The sequence below is a fragment of the Argopecten irradians genome, chromosome 11, assembly GCF_041381155.1.
Source record: "Argopecten irradians isolate NY chromosome 11, Ai_NY, whole genome shotgun sequence".
NCBI classification, from domain to species: domain Eukaryota; kingdom Metazoa; phylum Mollusca; class Bivalvia; order Pectinida; family Pectinidae; genus Argopecten; species Argopecten irradians.
The window spans coordinates 18,694,154-18,715,583 of record NC_091144.1 but is presented as its reverse complement, the minus strand read 5'-3'; the positions used below and the strand labels follow the sequence as shown (position 1 = coordinate 18,715,583).

The 21,430-nt window shown below is 32.8% G+C and overlaps 1 protein-coding gene across 3 annotated transcripts in view; it reads left to right on the top strand.

Annotated features, from left to right (window-relative positions):
* Positions 1–84: 84 nt before the first annotated feature.
* The window catches only part of LOC138334903 (exocyst complex component 4-like), a 32,163-nt gene continuing 10,817 nt past the window's right edge, over positions 85–21,430 (top strand). Inside the window, exons 1-19 of one of the 3 annotated variants that reach the window (XM_069283735.1) lie at positions 85–224; positions 3,251–3,380; positions 4,052–4,114; positions 4,514–4,652; positions 4,928–5,016; positions 5,511–5,587; positions 5,860–5,995; positions 6,491–6,645; positions 7,055–7,125; positions 8,133–8,271; positions 9,253–9,279; positions 13,666–13,737; positions 14,372–14,509; positions 15,032–15,112; positions 15,484–15,571; positions 15,894–16,058; positions 17,154–17,171; positions 19,497–19,570; positions 20,152–20,290. In XM_069283735.1, the coding sequence (XP_069139836.1) occupies positions 168–224; positions 3,251–3,380; positions 4,052–4,114; positions 4,514–4,652; positions 4,928–5,016; positions 5,511–5,587; positions 5,860–5,995; positions 6,491–6,645; positions 7,055–7,125; positions 8,133–8,271; positions 9,253–9,279; positions 13,666–13,737; positions 14,372–14,509; positions 15,032–15,112; positions 15,484–15,571; positions 15,894–16,058; positions 17,154–17,171; positions 19,497–19,570; positions 20,152–20,290 (1,858 nt within the window). In that variant the 5' untranslated portion in view covers positions 85–167. The remainder of the gene's footprint in view (positions 225–3,250; positions 3,381–4,051; positions 4,115–4,513; positions 4,653–4,927; positions 5,017–5,510; positions 5,588–5,859; positions 5,996–6,490; positions 6,646–7,054; positions 7,126–8,132; positions 8,272–9,252; positions 9,280–13,665; positions 13,738–14,371; positions 14,510–15,031; positions 15,113–15,483; positions 15,572–15,893; positions 16,059–17,153; positions 17,172–19,496; positions 19,571–20,151; positions 20,291–21,430) is intronic. The other 2 variants (XM_069283738.1, XM_069283737.1) reach the window with 2 other exon arrangements.

Here is a 21,430-nt window from a genome sequence, read left to right as displayed (position 1 = left end):
TTTTCTTGAGTAAGAAAGGAATTAAATAAGAAAGATTTAACAGCAGTTATCATATTTTTAGCCTTATGGAACTCTTCAAACTTGGAGATATATTAGTGTCAGACGGAAGTGGGGAGGTTTTGACGAAAAACAGAGCAGAAAAAATACATTAGGGTACTTGTTTCAAAATGGCATCAGATGGAGGGGAAATTTATCCTTCCCCTTCCTCGAAAGGAAGAGAAACGGTTAGTAAGCAGCGATATTGAACGATAACCTGAGTCACGCATCACGATCGATATTGATTGCTGCAAATTTCCAATCGCGGTCCTGACATTTCTCATTTTATGCAAATATGTAGTTAGGGGTCCCTTGAACAATGTATAGCACGACGTGATACTTTTGAAACAGACCTTCGTGTAACACCAAAACAAACTAAGTCAGCGAACTGACGATCATCATAATTACCCCCTTGACTCTTCTCTACAGACATGAACATTGTACTGTTGTACTGTGCATGTACTTCAAATGTAGTGAAATTGGACTGGGCCGTTCATCGGTGACCAGGTAGCTCAGTCGGTAGAGCATTCGGCTAGGTATATAATGTTTGGAAATTCGGTCCGAATCCCGTTCTGGCCACTACATGTACGTATGTACAATTCCTCCTCTCCTGTTACAAAATTGGGGAGCTTGCCAACTCATGTTTCAAGCAAAAAAGTGGGATTACGCTTAGCTGTGGATATGCAAAGCAAAGACTTGTAGAAAGGAGGGAGAAATAATCATTGGTTACCAAGTAGCTCAGTCGGTAAATCATTTGCCAGTGTTCAGATGTCCTGGGTTCAAATCACGGTCTGGCAGCTACATTTCTCCCCTGCTGTTACAGAAACGGTGAAGCGTATGATGCAGACTTGAGCAGAATAGAAGATGTGGTATTTGTTTTTATGAGGGCTAGTTCATGTTTCACTCAAGTCTGTGTATAAATGTTACAGGGTGCAGGATTTACAATAAATTTAATACCCGACTCTGCCAGGGATCAAACTTGAAACTTATGGATTATTAGTCTGACGCTCAACCGATCAAGCTAAAGAGAAGTTCTCTCTAGCCAAGCGATTAATTGCGGCTAGTTTTAACCAGGGTTACATACTCCCTCTCTGGGAATGTACTCGTGCTCGAGTTTCCAGGGGTCACAACGATTCCTTCACATGTATCGTTAAGTATAATTTCTGAGTCCCTATATGAGCGCCAATGTAACAGGGTGCAGGATTTACAATAAAGTAAATACCTGCCTCTGTCAGGGATCAAACTCGAGACCTCTGGAATACTAGTCTGACGCTCAAGAGATCAAACTAAAGAGAAGTTCTCTAGCCGAGCAATATATTGCGACTAGTATTAACCAAGGTTACATAAGTGTTTCTGTTATAACTTTCTAAATAACCCAATATGATTCCCATATGCACACATGAATGTATACTAAAATATAATTGTTCATCTGACATAAATTGGCCTAGGTCTGCAGGACAATAATCAGAATTTTCTATTCTAGAATTTGCGGATCACTTTCAGGAAAATAATATCGAGGAACATCTTTTTACACTTTGTAAAATTTTTGTTTAACAGACTTTAAAGTCAACAAAAAATTACAACACAATTTAATTTATACCAACAACATAATGGTAATTATAACTATTTAGTTACTAGTATGATAGTATATATATATATATATATAGTGATAACAGCACACTTACCTATGTATGTAAAATGAATAATCATACCCTGCCTCCACTCCGTTCCTGGCATAATAGCGCGTCCCCACTCCCTTGACCAGCGTTGAGGAGATATGAATTCCCAAATCTAATGTTGTGATCGTTTAGTTTTGACTTACAATCCCCCGACATTGGCCAGCATGCGAATCCCGAGAGTAGAGACACGCACACATGGTGAGTTCATAAGGATGTAGCAGAGCAATTTAATTACATGTCAACAAACAGATTGTATAAAGTTGAATGGAGATTTATTATACTACGTCATAGATAATATACAGATTAACAATAACAAAGTAAGCATAGAGAATAGAAGTATTTACAGAGAGTGCCTAAGGATAACACTAGCCCCCACAAGTTCCTGCCGAGAGCCTAGCTATTGACCAACACCCCTTCCTAATCCCTCCCTCCTCCTAGCTAACTCCACAACAGCTCCGCTCCCTAAACTACGTTTAACCCCCTAAGTGTCCTTAAGTACAATTGTATACGTGTGCTGTTATCAGCACTGTGGCAACTGTTGTCAGTGCCTGGTAGGGGAGTTATCTCCCCCTGGGTGTAGGACGACGACAATCTGGCAGAAATCTTCCGTCCGTCGTTCAGAACTACATCATTGTAGCTACTACAGTATGTATGTACTTGCGTTAGGACACATAAGGTGTTAAACGTAATTTAGGGAGTGGGGCTGTTGTAGAGTTAGTTGGGAAAAGGGAAGATATTGGAAGGGGTGTCGATCATTACCTAGGTTGTCACAGGAACATGTAGGGGCTAGTGTTATAGGTGTGTTATCTCTGTAAATGCTTCTCTATACTACTTTGTTATTGTTTACTTGTATAATATCTAAGACTATTACATATTATAATAAATCTTCATTTAACTTCATACAAGGTGTTTGTTGATATGTAAGTAAAAATTGAATTTCTACATCCTTATGAACTTGGGTTAAGCTGTCTTTAATCAGTTCAGCTTATGTGTGTGTCTACTCTTGGGATTTGTCTGCTGACTCAGGGCTTTTTCTCACTGCTTTGGGAATGGGGCCTATGGCTTTGAATTTGGGAAAATGTGCGACAAAACCAGGATTTGGGAAACATTTTGTAATATGAAATAAAGCATAAGGAATAAGATTTATTTATTTCCAATTTATTTTATGTACTTTTCTGAAGCCAATTCACAGATATTTAAAGTCTTAACCAACTATGTGTATATAAATAAGTTCATGTTATATTTTTGGATAGCTTCAAGAAATTTTGATTTTGGGAAATTTAAGGCTTGAATTGGGAAAAATTTAGAGGTTTTGCCATGGGGAATGGGGCAGATTTTCGGCCCCAAATCATGTTGACTGGTGTCAGAGGATTAAATAAAAACTAGATGATCACATCTTGGGGAATATATGTTCTTAGAATGTAATATATTATACCAATCTGCTTTTTTAAAATTGATAATACCCTGATGATCATTAATACATTTTGTTCCCTTAACAATATAGGAATGTATTTATATCTTTACTTTGATTTCAGTCTGATTTCCTAATGATGATAGTTCGTACGCTTTCAACCAGTGCTGACTTTGAGCAAAGAGAAAAGGAAAAGGCAAGGATTGAGAAAGCCTTCAGACAAAGTGACAAGTGTCTAGGGGAGCTTGTGACAGGTAACTAGTTTAAGATGCTACATCGCCAAAGAATGGTAATTTTAATCCATTTAAACAGGGACAGATGAATTAGTATTTTTCTTCAGTAACAAAAGTTACTAGTTTTTACACTATTACCATTATTTAAAAGTTTGAGGTTTTTTTGATAATTTATTTCAATATGAAAGTATTTTTAAAAAGAAAGCCAAAATCTATGAAACTATGCCACTGATCATGATTGCCAAGACAACAAGAGCAAAAATAAATCATTTATATGCATTTTTGTGTTGATTTTGACATATTTTACACGATTAAACATCAATTTTATCCAAATGATAAATATCATTTATGCTCTGTCGGAGATGGAGCAGCTTATATATCTTTATTGTAGAATTTAATAAAGTAATTCAATGTGTTGACTTCAGTGTTTGTTGTTTTATAATACAGAAATGTTTTTCTTGTTTTAATTCAATGTTGATTAAGTCAGTGATGTTCATGTTGAAGAATGGCATACTACAATAAGATGTAATCCTTAAAATATCAGAAATGAAATATGTATATATAGTGTCAATGCACATGCATATATATATGGATAACATAATGATTTTATGTGAATGTCATGAAAGGCTTGTTTGATAAGACAATCATGTTGTGATGTTGCTTTTATTGTTACCTTTTATTTTTTTGGCCAGAAAATTATGAAGATTTAACCAGAATAACACAGGCCTTCAGTACCATTAGCAAAAAAATATATGGTAAGAATTACTTTGATCATGTGATCCTGATATGGTTGATGAGTAATTTAAATGATCTGAAATGCTGTTCACCGTCTTATTTTCACATGATTTACTGCTTAAAGTAATATGGCTTTAATCTACCATTAGACACATTTTCATAGTTGTGATTTTTTGTGATTTTTCTTCTTTCACAAAATTCCAGAAATATAATCACATGCAAAATTATTAGGTTGATAAAGCAGTTAAATTACTCTTATACATGTAAATTGTTTGTATTATGATATTTTGATGTAAAAAAAAAAAGATTGTAGTACTTTGTGTTAACATAATACATGTACATATATATGTGTAATGTATACAAATGTACATACATATGTAATTTTAATTTGCCATGATTATCCTATTATAACACTACAGAGTCTCGTGACAAGATAAAGAAGATAAAAGATGATCTTAGTAGTTGTAAGACATTACTTCATTGTAAACGTGATGAACTACGACGACTTTGGATAGAGGGAGTGGAACATAAAACGATGGTCTCACTTCTTGATCAAATGTAAGTATATATATATATATACATACAACGTAGCGAAGTCAGAATCCTCATTTTGTTTCTTTGATGGCACACCAAGTATTGCTAGGTACTAGCCATCTGTAGCTGTATTTCAAAAAATTTCACATCTTTAAATGATCATAGTTGATTACAAAGTATTAAATAATAATTGTTTTATCATCTCTTTAATAATTTCTATTATTTTCTGTAAAACGATATGATGTTTCAGATTGAAATTGTTTTATTTTAAGGTTAATATATTTTAATGTATCTTTCAGAGAACAAATCAAAGAGGTTCCTACCAAACTAGACAATTTCCTCCTGACAAAACACTACCTTCACGCTACTGATTTAGTTGTCCAAGCAGGTAGGTCAAACAGAATGTGTATTTGGATTTATAATATTGATCAAAAGGAGATAATTTGTTATCCTTATGTTCAACCGTATATACGGCTCAAGGGGAGACAATTTGAGTCATTTTCTTATCCATAAAAGTTGATAATGATGAGTTTTTTATGTTGTCGGTATTTGGTATGGCATAAATTTTATCTGTCTGAAAGCGACCAATATAAATCAAAGAAGGAGAAATATCTGCAAGATTTTTCTACTCAGTGGAAAATGGTACACATTGGTAACTTAACTTATTTTTTACATTTCCATGGATAGAGCAAATTTGCATGAAGTGGGGCTCTGACATTTGGTGACATCATCATATACATGAATATATATACAAACTTGTATGAACTATATACCTATACAGATATAGCACTAATATTCCTTTCAGCATTATGAATATTAATGACTCAATCTATTATCAGAATTTCTTTAGAGACCAGTGATACATCATTTGTGTTTTGACAGTGGCAAAGTTGGAAGGACCTCTGTCTGGAGTTATGGCCCTTAGAGATCTGAAATCAGAGTTGACAACACGAAAAGCGGTAAAGTCTAAAGCTTTAACTTCATTTGTTATATATATTCTTTATAAAGATAGTTTTATGTTGGTTATCTTGATTAAATGGGGGGGAACAATGATTTATTGATCTATTGCTAAAGTCAATTGTTTTAATGAGTAAGTATTTTATGAACCATAGATTTGATTATGTTAGTAATTGCATTCACAACAGGATTTTGTTGAATCCATATAAATGCCTGATATATAGTTAATAAAACATTTGTACCAGACTGGTGTATTAATTGAATTACCTTGCAGCAATTGCATGAAGTGTTGATTGACGGCCTCAACAAACAGATCTATGTGACGGTTCCTGCCACACAGAAACCCAGCTATAGGCGCACTGATTCCCTCACTCGCCAGGGGGATTACCCATCACTGGAACGCAACAAAAGTAAGACAGTGTTCAAAATCTATTGAAACTTAGCTGTATATTGTCATAAATCAAACTGACTTTCCACCCAATATTGTACCGCTGAATGGCAATGTAACTAATAGTGCAAGGGGAGATAATTTCTGATAACAGGCCCCAGGATCATGAAACAGTCTTAGACTTCGATTTTACTCAGCCAATCAAAAATAACATAACTTTTTGTAATGTCATCTGTGATTGGCTGAATCTAAACTGAGACAGTTTTAGACCATTTCATGATCTTTTGGCCAGGGGTTATTTCCTGTCTGATTTGAACCAGGAAATTTGTTGTATTAGATGTCTAAAAGATTATAAAATGTTGTTTTTTCTTCTACATCATTCATTATACAATGTAAGAAGTAAAATAGCTTTTAATATTATTTAATACTTTTTATAAAAAAAAATAATGCTGAAATAAAAATTCTGTTCAAAATTCATTCTTAAAATATGCAACTTGAATGATGTGTTTAATACCAGGGTCTGCCCAGGATATGCTGCCTGCTGTAGAGGCATTTACACGGGAGGACATTAAGGAAGATTTGAACTCTAACCCAGAGGATAACCCATCTCACTTCATCGCCCTCATGGTGGAATCTCTCTTTGTTCTGAAAAAAGTTCCCGAGGGAGCAGAGGTAAATATCAAATTTATCAAAGTTTGTTTGTTTCGTTTTACATCCTATTAACAGCCAGGATCATGTAAGGACGTGCCAGGTTTGATAGTGGAGGAAACCCAGAGGTTATATGTCGAAACATCTTAGTCACTCGGCCACTGCAACCCCTTTATCAAATTGTTTTTCATGTGTGTTTCTCAAACTTTAGGAACATTTAAAATACATATTTTTCTTCAAGCAATAATGATTACAATGGCTACAGTTGTCGAGCTTAAATTTCAGACTTTATATATCTTTTTTTATGCGATCAAGTCTGAATTCTTATTGAATATCAATAGCATGTCATATTTAATTGACTGTTAATCTAAATACTGTTGTAAATAAATCTGTTTAATGAATGTGACTTAACCGATGTCATTTGATATTTTAGGGACTAAAGATCAGAATACAGCCAGAGTTATCTGCCATAGTAGCGAGAGCTTCCCAACAAGTAGTGGAAAAGTAAGTACAAACAATCGCATATCATAGGTCAAATGTATTGTGTTGTAAACTGTGTAATTACTTTAATCATGCAATCAACATATAGATATACATTTGTATTTTGGTATATAAAGTGAACAGTCAGGCAAAGGAAGGCTAAAGTCGGTAAAATTGGTGTTGATATATCCAGTATAATTTCTTATGGAATTGAAAAATAAAATTTCCCATAAAAAATGCGAAGAAATTAATTTATATCATAGGAATCCTAAAACATCCTCCCAGCTTGCTATGTCCGTGTTGATATTTCCATGCAGCCTCGCTTTAAGAATTTATATTTAGAACTTTGCTAAAGTTACACAGAGCCTTTCCATAATTTCAATGGTAAAAACTGGACAACGTAAGCAGAGCTTGACCCTCGTTTTGATATATAATGACTTTGAGAAGGTCAATATAAACTCATTTAGACTGGTTTTCATTGCCTGACTACTCACTTTAAACATTTTCACGATTTCATATGCTGTCAGAGTTATGTTTTTGTTCTGTCCCTGATATTCCATTAGTTTCAGACTCAGTCAGTCATATTTTTGTATATATGTATAGGTTGCATCCTGTACAAAAAAAAAAAAAAAAAAAAAAAAAAATTGTCCATGATATATTGTTTTTTGTAACTCAAAGTTTGATACAAAGGCAAAATTTCTTAAACCTGAAATCTGACCTTAAAATAACCTTACACAGGCAGAATAATCAAATTCAGTTTGAAAAACTAAACCTTAAATTTACTATTCTGTTCATTTTCGATTAAAATGACAATTTTTAATTTCAGGTCAAGATTTCTTGTGGTCAGTTTCAGGCTTGAAAATTTTGCTTGTTTAAATAAATATTTATGTTGTCTAGGGTAGAAATTATACAATATTAAATTTATAGTACATGTAATCATTGACAATTTTAGTCATTGAATCTATATGAACATAGTTTCCACAATGTTAATTGATAGACAAATAAAATGAGTTATCTTCTTTTGTTTTCAGTTCTTGCCAACAGGGGGAGCTGCTAGCCAATAATAACCAGCCTAGGTTTCTGTTGGAGTTGTTAGTTATAGTGTTTCAACAATTCCGTCTGGTGGCACATATGCACAAAATGGTCTTACGGAACCTTAACAGAGTAATAGTGAGTACATGTCATATCTTATTCTGTATATTTAAAGCTTTGAATTTATTCTCTTTTCTAACAATCTTTTTTACTTATTTTGATTATAGCAGCATTGTATTCAAACAGTTAAAATTGAAAATAAAAAAGAAATCAATGGTGAAATGAAGACAGAAATATTGACAATGAATGTTGAAAAATGAAACTGAAAGTTTAACCATGGAAATGATTTAGAAGTTGTTATATCAGTATTGCATTGAAAAAAATGTCTTTTCTTCATCTTTTTAGATATTTTCTTCAATTTTCATTGAAGTCTTTTAGCCTGAAATTATGTTGAAACAAGCCAGAATTTTATGTGGAATGTTCACACAGGAATGTGACTGAAAATTCTATTTTTGTTTTAGGCTTTTTGCATTTGATAATGCTGTTTCTTTTATCTTAATGAATGCTTTAGAATTTGAATTGTGCATAAGTTAAAGTAATGATTAATTAAACGGCACTCTGTATCCCATTAAAACGTCCCGCAAGTCTAACCCATGTAAGTAAATAGTGAATGTGTAATTTTATAGTCTGAATGAGGTATACTTAGCAGAAGCAAACAGAAACCAAATAAAGGAAGTTAGGGGGGGAGAAGAGGGAAGAGTACAGTGTTACAAATGCCTGTCCATTTATTTCTTACAGATATTTCTTAGTTTTTTTATCTCTTTCATTGTTTTTGCTATATATGGCCGATTTTTCACTTGACAGCTATTTGTTGATACACAAGAAAATGCATTGCAGGATAACACATATGACTTATATACATTAGATAATGAACAAGGATGCTGTCCAATCACAGATCTAGAGTTGCTCTTTATAAAACCATTTAAAAAAATGGAAGTTATATCTAACAAGGCCTAAAACCACAACAATTTTAAGTTTCCAGAATGTAAAAAAAATCAATTATAGCCCATCAAATATTTTATATGTACCTTTTCAAAGTAAATTTGAAATATTTTAAAGCCGACCCCTGCTGACCAACAAGAGGAGGTAATTGTTATTATGATTTTGTTGGAATGACCTGTTGTCACCTACAGATGTACCCCGCCATGTACTAAGCACCAGTCTAACTTTCAAACTTTGATCTGGCATCCATCCTGTACATTCACAGTACTTCTACTACAATCTAACAACTAAGCAATTGGAGATCAGGCAGTTACTGTCATCGTACATGTTTTAGTGGTCATTTTATTTACGTGATTATATTCTACACTATAGACTACAATGTGATGACAGTGGTAATAACATTGTCATTATCTACTGAAAATAATGCGAATATGTCAATTTGCCTGTAAATGGATAATGCATGTATTTTTTTGATTAACCAGTAAACTTAATAATTTATTTTTATTTTTACAGTATTTATTCCAATTAATATTTTGTCTCTAATAAACACCCTCTTCCTAGCTGTTTCTCACTTATTTTCCAATTTCTAAATAACAAAATTTACCTTGAAATGTTATCAGATATTCACATTATAAGTTAATCCCAGTATAAATCTAAAAGAATCAGTTCCAAAAGCAGAAGAACACATGTCTATTTACATTTTAACTGTTTTCCCAACCAACTGCTAAGTCTAAAACTTTGTATTCTCTTAAATGTACTCTTTGAAAAAAAATCATGAAACCCTGTGCATTTATTGGAATAAATACAGTAAATACAGATGTCAGCTTTTATAGCTACAGATAATCTGAGCATTTCACATATATTTTCAAATAACAAAGATATTGATGAGGTAAATGACTAAGAAGGATTTTAATGATGACATCGCTTAATGTAGTGAAATAAATATAGTTGCTTAGTTGGAGGATTGCCATAGAGGTAAAAGACATGCACAGATTAAACTGGAGGCCTAATCAAATCTTGAAGTGGATTGAGCATACACATTTTATTATGCCTTTGTTGAACAAGAATGATTTTGCATCCTTGTCTTATGTTCTTGCAGATGTATTTTTTGCTTTATTTTTTTTTATGTTTTCTTATAATTATTTGTTAATGTTTATGGATTAAGTTATATCTTTGATTCCTTTGATTGGTCAAATTGGTTCTTGCATGTATTTCTTGCCAAGGGATTAAACAAGATATTGTGATGTTGTTTTCCTTGTCAGTCCAATGATATTATTTTTTATTTAATTTTTTATATAATAATAAAAAATATACATTAACGCTACAAGAGATCTCTTTTACATTCATGATATCTTCAGTAACTAATGGCCTAGATACATAAGAAAATATTTATTTAAAATGGAAATAGCATATATAAGTTTTCAAGTGTCTATGATATTAAGGTTTTCATGTTTAAAAAAATCATGATAAAGATGAGACATCTCTGGGCGAATGGTTCTGCTTTGGCGATTTTGGGCTCAAGGTTTTGATTATTTCCCTTATACAATCCTCAAACATCATTGATAAAACTTTTTCTATCATATTTTTGATCTCTAGAATATCTATGATTTTGTATTTGATATAAAATATTATAACAAACTTTGGATCTATGATGAGAACTATTGAGTCTCCATCTTTCCACACTAGTCTATCGCTAGGTATCACTTGCAAGTCACAGACACAACACATGCACAGCTTATAGACATTATACACACTGGCTTTGCAACAAAGAGTAATGAATTCAGAGTTCATAATAGAACATCATTTATAAAAGATTACTTATTTTTAATTGTTTTTCATCCTGCTTAGTTCTTCTGGACTGGTGAATGTTTACAGTTTGCTTTGAAACAGAAAGGAACAAGTTCAATTTGTTAAATCAATTTTATTAGTAATAATGGGACTAATTAATGTACCACATGAAACCTGATAACGTTTGTGTGTGACTATTGTTTCTATCGGTGATGGATTGACATCTGAAGATGATATCCCGAGCTAACTTCATTACAACGGGAAGATTACAAAAAGTTATGTTCCATCACTACTGGAGATAATAGTCCCACACAAATGTTATCAGGTATCATGTGCTACATTAACATGAATTTGTCCCATTACGTCTTGTTAAAAAATGATTTTTGACTAAATTGTTATGCATAAACATTATCTGTTAGCCATACATTGATAATACATGTTCTTTTGTCTGTTAAATATTACTTTATTTTTTTCCTATTACATATAAAATTATCATAGGTACATCTTTTCAAAGCATTAACATGATAAACACAAATAAGTATTAACAATTATGTTTAGAACCATACTCATCACTTGGTATAAGATTTTTTGCCACATTTAATGATATATATCTGATACCCAAACACCAAGTTTATTTAAACCTTGTTTGTCCCTATAACTACCTTTATGCCCTGCCATGAAATGTGGAGGGGTGTAGTGTTGTTTATGTCTGTCTCATCTCAATTTCTTATGGAGGCAGGGAAGGCAATGTCTTGGAGACAATTCCAATTTCCAGGATAGAATTTTATTATATTTATGAATTTAATTGTTGATCATAACAAAAAATTTGGACATGACATAATGTTAATGTTCCACTTGCTGTGGTCAAGCGGTTAAGATGTCAAGACTTGTTACCACAAGCCCTCCACCTTTGATTCATGAGTTTGAATCCCATGTGGGGCAGTTGCCAGGTACAGACCGCCAGTTTGTGGTTTTTCTACGGGTAATCCGGCTTTCCTTTACCACCTTAATAACCTGGCACATTCTTAAATGACCTTGGCGATTAATAGGGTGTTACAGTATACTTATAAAATCAAACCACACATGATCTATTATTGTACCCATTACATGTACTAAACTAGTAGATACCATACTAATTGATCTCTTTGTGTGTACTACAATGGCCTGTTGGTAGTATTTATGTTGTTTATGGTAATGTTATGTCAGTTTTTCATTGTGACTAACATAAAAAGATGCCAGTTTGATTGTCATGGGAATGCTCCAAACATCATTATCTTCATCAGATGTAACAGAGATGACCAGTAGTCATTTTGTTTGCACATACTAATAAATAGTTACTTTTATGTTTGATGAAATGAGGTAAGGAATGATTATATAATTAAAGAAAGTATACATACTTGTTTGAAGTTTTATCTAGTTTAGCATATACATGTACAAATTAAATGTTTGTAAGTCTGCCAGCATACATGGCATGATCTTTATTTTTTGTCTCTCAAGCTTCAACTTTGTTTCCAATGACCTAGCAGTACAAATATTATATATTTTTAACATGTTGTCTCTAAAGATCAATTGTTTGTTCATACAAATGATACGATGGCTTAATTATATTAGCTTGGTATAGTTTGAATTGACATTTTTTTCAATTCAGAAATAAGATAACATTCCTGTTATTTCATTTGCATGAGCTTACTGTGTTAGATGAATACTGTAGACCTGTTAGTTAGAATACATTTGGTAATTTTTGACATACTCGGTGATCTTGTTCCACTAGAAAAATAGCTACCATCAACTTGAATCGTTTTTTCATGCTTTGAAATGATGGCATTTGCTCTTTTCCATTTTTGCATATCACAAAGTTATCTGCCCTTGAGTGCTGGTATAGAACGGGACATAATTGCAATTGTGTTGTTTTTTCTGATAAAACAGTATGTTACTCTCACAAACTTCAGATGTAACAATCAATACCTAACAATAAGGGTGATAACTCTTGTTATTTGCAAATGGAGAATTGCATTTAAAGGTGAGGGGTAATTAGAAGCATTCCTTTAAAACCATTCACACAGATAGCATTTTGTCAACAAAATTTGTCTGATATCAAATAAGGGCGATAACTCTGTTATTTGCAAATGGAGAATTGCATTTAAAGGTGAGGGGTAATAAGTGCAGTTGAAGCATTCTGTTAAAACCATTCACAGATAGCATTTTGTCAACAAATTTTGTCATGATATCAATACCAATGATTTAAGTCTAAATACTTGGAAAGACAACACAGTAATTTATTTAGCTTTGCTCTTAAATAATGGAACAAGAAAAAATGCATGGAAGTACATAGTAAAGTGTCACAGCTTTTTCGCATTCAATATAAGATATGCATTGAGAATCATTTTAAAATGTTTATTTTAGGATAATAAGGTGTTTTAATTATTACTTTACTGTTAAATTGATGACAAAGTAACATTAAACGTAATGTTATTACAAAGTAATATTACACATGGAAAAAGTTCAAAGTGAAATGTTTTGGTAAAACACCATTTAGAATCATTACCAGTACTTTACATGTAATATCTTAAGATACCTGGTACCTAATACCTGGTCTATCATAACATGTTATTTTACAGCATTTGAAGGAAATGTTTTCTCAGAAATAGTCATAGTAAAACAATCTACATGTTCTTTCATTTCATTTAGTTATATTAGTCATAATTGAATCCTGTCTAATTCTGAATAAACATGTTTTATCAGAAATCAGGCGTCCTTATCCGTGGAGAACAAATGTATGACATGACTGATGTCTGGTCCAAAATACAAGCTGTGGTAAGTCTTGTTTGATTTTTAGTGGGAGATGTGGATGGGTGGCTTAAATGAGAGTTCATTTTATAAGAGATTTTATTAAATGAATCTTAATTTTTTTTTTTCGAGCTGTAGAGAGCAAAAACTTAAAACTTTGAGATGAGTTTCATAAAATCTCATATGAAATGAAGACAAATTTAAGATACTTTATATCATATATTAAATACCACCACCTAAACTTCAATGCCAAAATGTACAACAAAAATGAAGCAGAGGCAATTATTTTGTTCTGCTGTCCTCAAACTCTTGACCTCATGTAATTTTTCCTGATGTCACTTTATTGTTTCTGTAATTAATGAATTTCCTGCTCAGTACAGCCAATGAATATCGCTCCAGGTCATACTACACTAGTGTCATATGCAAAAATATTACACAGGCGAAATCACTGGATGTATCAGGCAGATTATGTGATAAAGTGCCGTCTGCCCACCTGCACCTTTATATATTGAGGGGTATTTGAAAAAATTATACCAATAGTTCCAAAATGAAACACAACAAAAATTGTATCTAGATTAAATGTAAAAGCTGGTATGTTATTTATCAGTAACACTCACAAACAGTGTAACTAACTAAAGGACCTTGATGGCTTCATATTCAGATTGAATTGCTGCTCCGCGAGTACTTGGATGTACAAAACACTGCAGCCTCACGTCAGCGGGCCCCCAGCAGCTTTGATGAACCAAGCACTGATATCAGTCAGTACTTCTCAAAGAAACGACCAAACAAACCCAAAAAGGTAATGTATGAAAGTACATTTACTTCATCCCGGAGAGAAACTTTGATATAAAAACAGATTTAGGTTTGATATTTCTTGATTTACACTTACCTAGAGCATTTATTTTCTAGTGATCAGGTTTATTCAAGGAGCATAAATTATTTGACATATGAATCAATATTACATGTATTAGTAAAAATATTCTTCAGCGTTAATTTGAAATTACACGTTTATAAAACATTAAAAATACTTGTGTAGTGTAGTGATACCTATATGCTTGCTATAAGTCAATTAGAGTTATCGCCCATGTATATGTATGACGCTGTTTGTGGAACACTCGTATTGAGGCAGTTGATAAAACATGTGGATTGAATTTGGATGTGTTTGAGTAGTTGAGTTAAATCCAGTCAGGACTAATGTCCTACACAACAACTTGTCATACTGTCCTCAATTATAATTTGTTTCTAATGTAAAAATATAATTGGCATTTCTTTTGTTATTTTTGTGCTACATTTTGATTAATATATGAATTATGACTTTTAGCCCGCCTTGTTCCGATTTGATGCCTCCATCCATGCTATGAGCACCAATAGTTATGTCGAAGACAGTCGAGCGTTTGATACAGTGAGTATTACAGACATCAAATTATGAAAGTGTCACATCATTGATTATAAACTTATAATCTGATTAAAAATGTTGAAATTCAGAACATTTTATTTTAATCCAGTTGAAAAGAGTAAATTTAGAAAGATAAATGGTTATCACTAACTGTATAGCTGGTTATTTTCATGAAAATTTAATGCATTTAATTTTCAGAAATGGTTGATTCCACTAAAATTTAGTATTCCTCGTTTTGAGTTGAAATAACAAAAATCTTGAGCCATGAAAATAACCGCCTCTAAGGTATATTACTGGTAGTTACCATGTGTCATGATCATACAGAAACATAATCATCAATGTCTAATTGTAAACTGTTATATAAATAATAATTGTAGAGTGACATGTTTAATGCCAGTATGTTAGCTGAGATGGGACTTGAGAAACACCAGATGGTGTGCAAGCCAAGCGTCTATAATATAACAGGTAAACATCAAGATCACAGGCCTAAAAATACCGGGTAATATGTTTACCCGTATTGAGAATACTGTTTTGTAAAATTAAAGAATTATTGAAATTTTTTGCCCCATAATAATTTTCATTTACAAAAATCATACTTATAATTCAATATTTAATCCGATGAGTGATTTAACTTTTTAATAAACATTGTAAGACTATCTAGATATTTGATCTATTAGATACCATGTAATAAGTAATTTCTATGTTGTATAGGAATTTAGTTATCTCCTAGCTGCTAATATATGTTTGTGTTTTGGCTTTCATTACACCTTTTGTGTATTTGTTTCAGCCATCTTTAAGCCTTTACAAGACTTCATCAGAGAGATAGAGGATGCTATAGCTTGTATGAATGGTTCGTCCAGCCTTCAGGCCTTCGTGACAGACTTTGTCCAGGATATCTTCCTGGGCCAGGTCCACTACTCCGTCAGAAACAGCATAGAGGCCGCTACTATAGGTATGAGATATTATTATAACTTGTATATTTTCAAAGATTAAGAAACAATGCTTTTTCCAGCGAATATTGCAGTACTAAATTTAGCTTGTGTTAGCTTTTCATGACATCCTAATATAACAGCTTTCGGAATGTTTGGTGAGAACACATATACAAACTTGGACACATTCCGTTACTTGAAAAGATTAAATGCTTCCTTTATGGTTGCAGGCCTCTCTATTAAGGCCTGAATATCTGGAAGGTGATATTTTTTCACTCTGTCCATCCGTCCATCTATGGATCATCATGGCTGTGCAGGTTTATCACTTTTGCTACCTGTTACTAGAATTTCATAATTAGGTCATAGTTACAATGTATATGTCACTATGACCTACATTTTGATCAAATTCCCCACCTGTCTACACCTACACAGAATTTGTGTACCCGGTAGGCTTCAACTGATAAAGGACTGTAATTCTCAAAGTTGTTTTTTTTTCAGATTGAATTTGATAATTTTATAAATAATTTTCATTCACATTCAATGTTAAAAGAATGTTTATTGATTTATCAGCATCACCAGCATATCATTTGGTTACAGATCAATTGATAATTATAATTTGGAAAACCCACCTTATGAAGGACATCAGTCATTAGATGTGACACACTTATATGTTTTATCCCCAATTATCTAAAACAAAAAACAAAAACAAAAAAAAGGTTGATAAATGCACTTTACAGTATTGCAGGTATACATAGATGTATACCAGTATGTATTTTGTATCCTTATTCTACAATAGTGAAGATACAAAAGTTACTGCTAGATTAATGTTATAATTATTTAGCTATACATGTATAACATGTAATGTATTATCCAGATGAATTACTGTAAATTTACATATATACTGTAGCTGATTTTATCTCTGATTAGGTAATAGAATTTTTCATACTACTAGCAGGCTAGCATTGTCTGTTCTTTGTTAAAATGTTGGTACTACACTGAATTGGAGTACGATTAGAAAAAGTCATTAAATGAGTCATTTAAGCAGATGTATTCAGTATAATTCCTCTTTGTTAAATTTTGTCCTACTGCTCTGTTTTGCGGTCACTCTACTACTACAGTGGATGAGGAAGAACAGTGTAAGTTGGTCAGCATGTTTCTGGCGGTCATTTTGGCCAGACGATACTACAGTGGTCAGCTTTGTACATCACCAATACTTATGTTTACCTTATTTATCCATTATTTTCGTGTTCCGCTTGTCGTTAGCTTTCAGTAAGAGGTGATTATTGTTTTCTTCCCATCTTTGGTTTCAAGTTTCATAACCCATAATTTTCAAATCATAATTAAAACACTCTTTGTTTTAATGTGATACCTGGCCTTTACATATGTATATTGTTTAATTCACAGTTCTGTTTCTGAAATAAAAATTTGGTGAATCTTTATCATACACATTTTCATCACACAAAAATTATTCAATAACTGGAATTTGGGATTTTTAAGTACAGAAAAACTTGTCATAGCAACCGCTTGTCTATAACTACTACTTGCTTTTCTAGGGCCCCAAATGACAATTCACAATTCAACCTGTGTACATAGACCACCTGGCTATAAGGACCATTTTCCCTCTGTCCCATGGGTGGTCTTTATAGACAGGTTTGACTTTACATGTATTTTTTTCTATGAATAACACTTACACTTGTATATCTTGAATTCAAACTTTTCAACACATCTAGTGTCTATTTCTGTTTTGTTGTTTTGTCTACGGTGTGTCTTGATTTTGTGCTGCCTGGTATATTGTTTTTAGCTTTATTGTGATGTATGTAGTTTGTAGTGACTTTTAATAATTATAAAATATGAATTTGAACAAATTCATTTAATTATTGTGTTCATTCCAAAGTCCGATTTCTAGTGTGTCTCTCTCCTTTTCACTTTGCAAGTGTTTCTAAATAAATAAATAAATAAATAAATAAAAATTGGTACAAATTTCATAATTGTTGTAAAATAATACATTGTTCAGGTTAATTTTTTTTAAGTTATTTTAGCTAAAATAGTATTTGACCCAATAAGCACCTGGGCAATTCAAAAAATGAAGCCAATCAGGGGGTGCTTAATAGAATTAAAATTGGACTAGCTTTTGATAAAAATTATACTACAAAGTAAGCCAAAACTTAATTTGCAAAAGAAATCTGTAGGAAAACCAACAGTTTTCATATTTTCAGTCTGCATTTAATTAGAAGCTTAAGTGAAATTGAAGACTAAAGAAGAGGGAGGGGGCGCTTAGTTATTGGATCCTATTGTTTTTGAGTGTGTACCTACATATCGTCTGTTGTTGACCACAGCTCTTCCAACCACAAATGATTGCCACCCAGATCTCACAAAAGTGAATGTTTATTATCCATAGCATGTATTATGGGTTCAGATAATGGATACTATTACTTAGGAATTAAAACATGGAGTAAATAGAAAAAATATTTATGTTTTCCTATATTGTCTTCTTACGTAATGAAGAGTAATATTTATCTTTATCTAATAAATATGCTATGTATCCAAGCATACACCTTACATTCTGGGTGATAAAAGAAATAGCTTGCTTGTATAACTATTTGTTTATTTATAGGGCAAAGAAGCAATTCTAACAGTGTGGACAAAATATTGTTGAATTTTCGAGACGATCTGCCCCTTTGTCTGAATGATCTCTTCAGTCAGTCGCTATGATTAGTTGTGATCGCTGCATTATAGCGACTGATTGAAGGGATCATTCAGACAATATGCATACCGATTGTCCCTATAGTTTATCTGTATGTTCTATATGTGTTCATTGTTTATGTTTTTGTGAACGTCCGTGACTGTCCTTAATATGTTATTTATTGTTTCTTTTTGTGTCGTAACAAAGGGGCAGATCGCCTCGGAAAATTAGATAATATTTTGTCCACGCTGTAAGAATTTTTTGTTTGTCCTATATTTACTACATTAAATAATTTGTATCCTACAGACATATGTCTGTAAGGATCCAGTGTTATATGGAATACAACTGTTGATATTAATTCCTTGACCCATATTCATTTATGTATTCATTTATGAATTCTGTTGTTTGTAACATATATTGGAATACCTACATATTTAATTATGCACACTAGTGCTTCATTTAGAATAAGTAAAAAGTGAATGGATATAAAAAAAATATGATAACTGATACTTATATTTACATGTTAATTGGAGTGAAATAAAGGTAGTTTTGATGTAAAAATATATTATTATTAGTTACACACTACTAATGTCACTGTAATTCAAGACAGAGAACATCCCCTGGGAAGTCTCCAACATTACAGTTAATGACGTCATAGATAATTGGTAATATATAGAAATATAAGAAGCCAATTGTAGTTACAGAGAAAGCTACCTGGTATAGAATTGTATTATATCAATTATTGTATTGGTTTATTATCTTTGATGTTCTGTCACAGGTTTTGATTCTCTACGCCATGTTGTTGATCACAAGACACAGAGAGATCTTGGTGTCTCCCGGCCCCTACTAACAGTAAGTTGTCTCCCTTGTCAAATTAACACTTATTCAGCTTTTTTAACTCATGATAATTCCTCATGTCATTAAATACAAGCTTGACATTTCATAGTCAATCTTACAGGTAAAAGATAGACATTTTAGACTTATGGCTGTATAGTGCATGAACTAATTTATAAAATATATTTGTGAATTAATTTTGATTCTTGATGTTCTTATTCTAATGTATTAGTTACACCAGATTTCACTTCAGTGGCTGCCATGTGAAAAGAACTTTGTATTCTGTTCCTTGGCTAAGTCGTTGCTGGTGTTTTAATCTGTATTAGTCAAGCTAGTTTGCTAATCAGCTCTCAGTTGTTACACCTGATATAGAGTTATCTGCCCATTTTTTGTCAGTATTGCTTGCTGCATCATGTTTGTGATAGCATATGGTTATAAACACATACATACTGGTAATTTGCACTCCCACTAGCGATACCTAGGCACAAGGGCAGATAATTCTCTAAAATGAAAAATATGCAATGGTAATAAAATAGAAGTCTAAAGTCTTCTATTCCCTTAGTGACATTCTTTACCCCACTGATCAATACTTTTTTCAGAGCACTGTGATAGTTGATAAGAACATACAGGACCTGCAGGAATTGATGATAGATCTACCAACTTACGCTGATCAATTTCTCAACATGATCTGTAATATACTGAAGGACTACAGAGACACCTGTCATACAGCATACAGGGGTAAGTCATACAGATATTACAGAGACACCTGTCATACAGCATACAGGGTAAGTCATACAGATCATATAGAGACAACTGTCATACAGTGGAAGACATACAGACCCTATAGAGACACCTGTCATACAGTGTAAGACATACAGACCCTATAAAGACACCTGTCATACAGTGTAAGACTTACAGACCCTATAGAGACACCTGTCATACAGTGTAAGACTTACAGACCCTATAAAGACACCTGTCATACAGCGTAAGACATACAGACCCTATAGAGACACCTGTCATACAGTGTAAGACATACAGACCCTATAGAGACACCTGTCATACAGTGTAAGACATACAGACCCTATAGAGACACCTGTCATACAGTGTAAGACATACAGACCCTATAGAGACACCTGTCATACAGTGTAAGACATACAGACCCTAACCTGTGTCAAAAATAGATAGAGGGAAACTCCCTTTAGATGTGACGTCACAATCACTTTTGACGTCGAGTCATACGAAAATATAGCGAAACGGGAGTTTCCTAATTCAATGATGTCGGGATAATCATTATTATAGTCCGCAACATATATGGCAGAAGGCAGCAAGTTTACTGCAATCAACGGTGGTTAACTGCGAACTTCAATTTATGGAAAATGTTTAAGAATGCCAGACAGCCGGCAGTTGATGCAACGACAAAATATTCCGGTTCTACCAGTCTAAAACAATAGCAAGAAGCATTTGGATATTTACAATATATAAACTACATGTAATGGATAAACAACATGTATTTTTGTAAAGAGAACATTTGTGAATATCATCCTGTTTATTCTGAAGTCTTTGAATAATCGGGTTAATATCCTGCAAATATCATATAATAAAATAGTTATCAACCTATTTTCAGGTGGATACGGTGAGTTATTAACCCTCAAAAATGATATAACCCTCGACCTCTGGATATATTTCTTACTCGGTTTGATAACTCACCGTATCCTCCTGAAAATAGGTCGTTAATTGTATCGTATAACATGAAATTTTCATGTGTGTAAAGCCTTTGTTGTTTATGTTGTTGCTAAGGAACCATGAATATAAAAACAGCAATACTTGTTAATAGCAGAATCCTTGTTAAAAAGATGAATCACAAATATTTTCCCACAA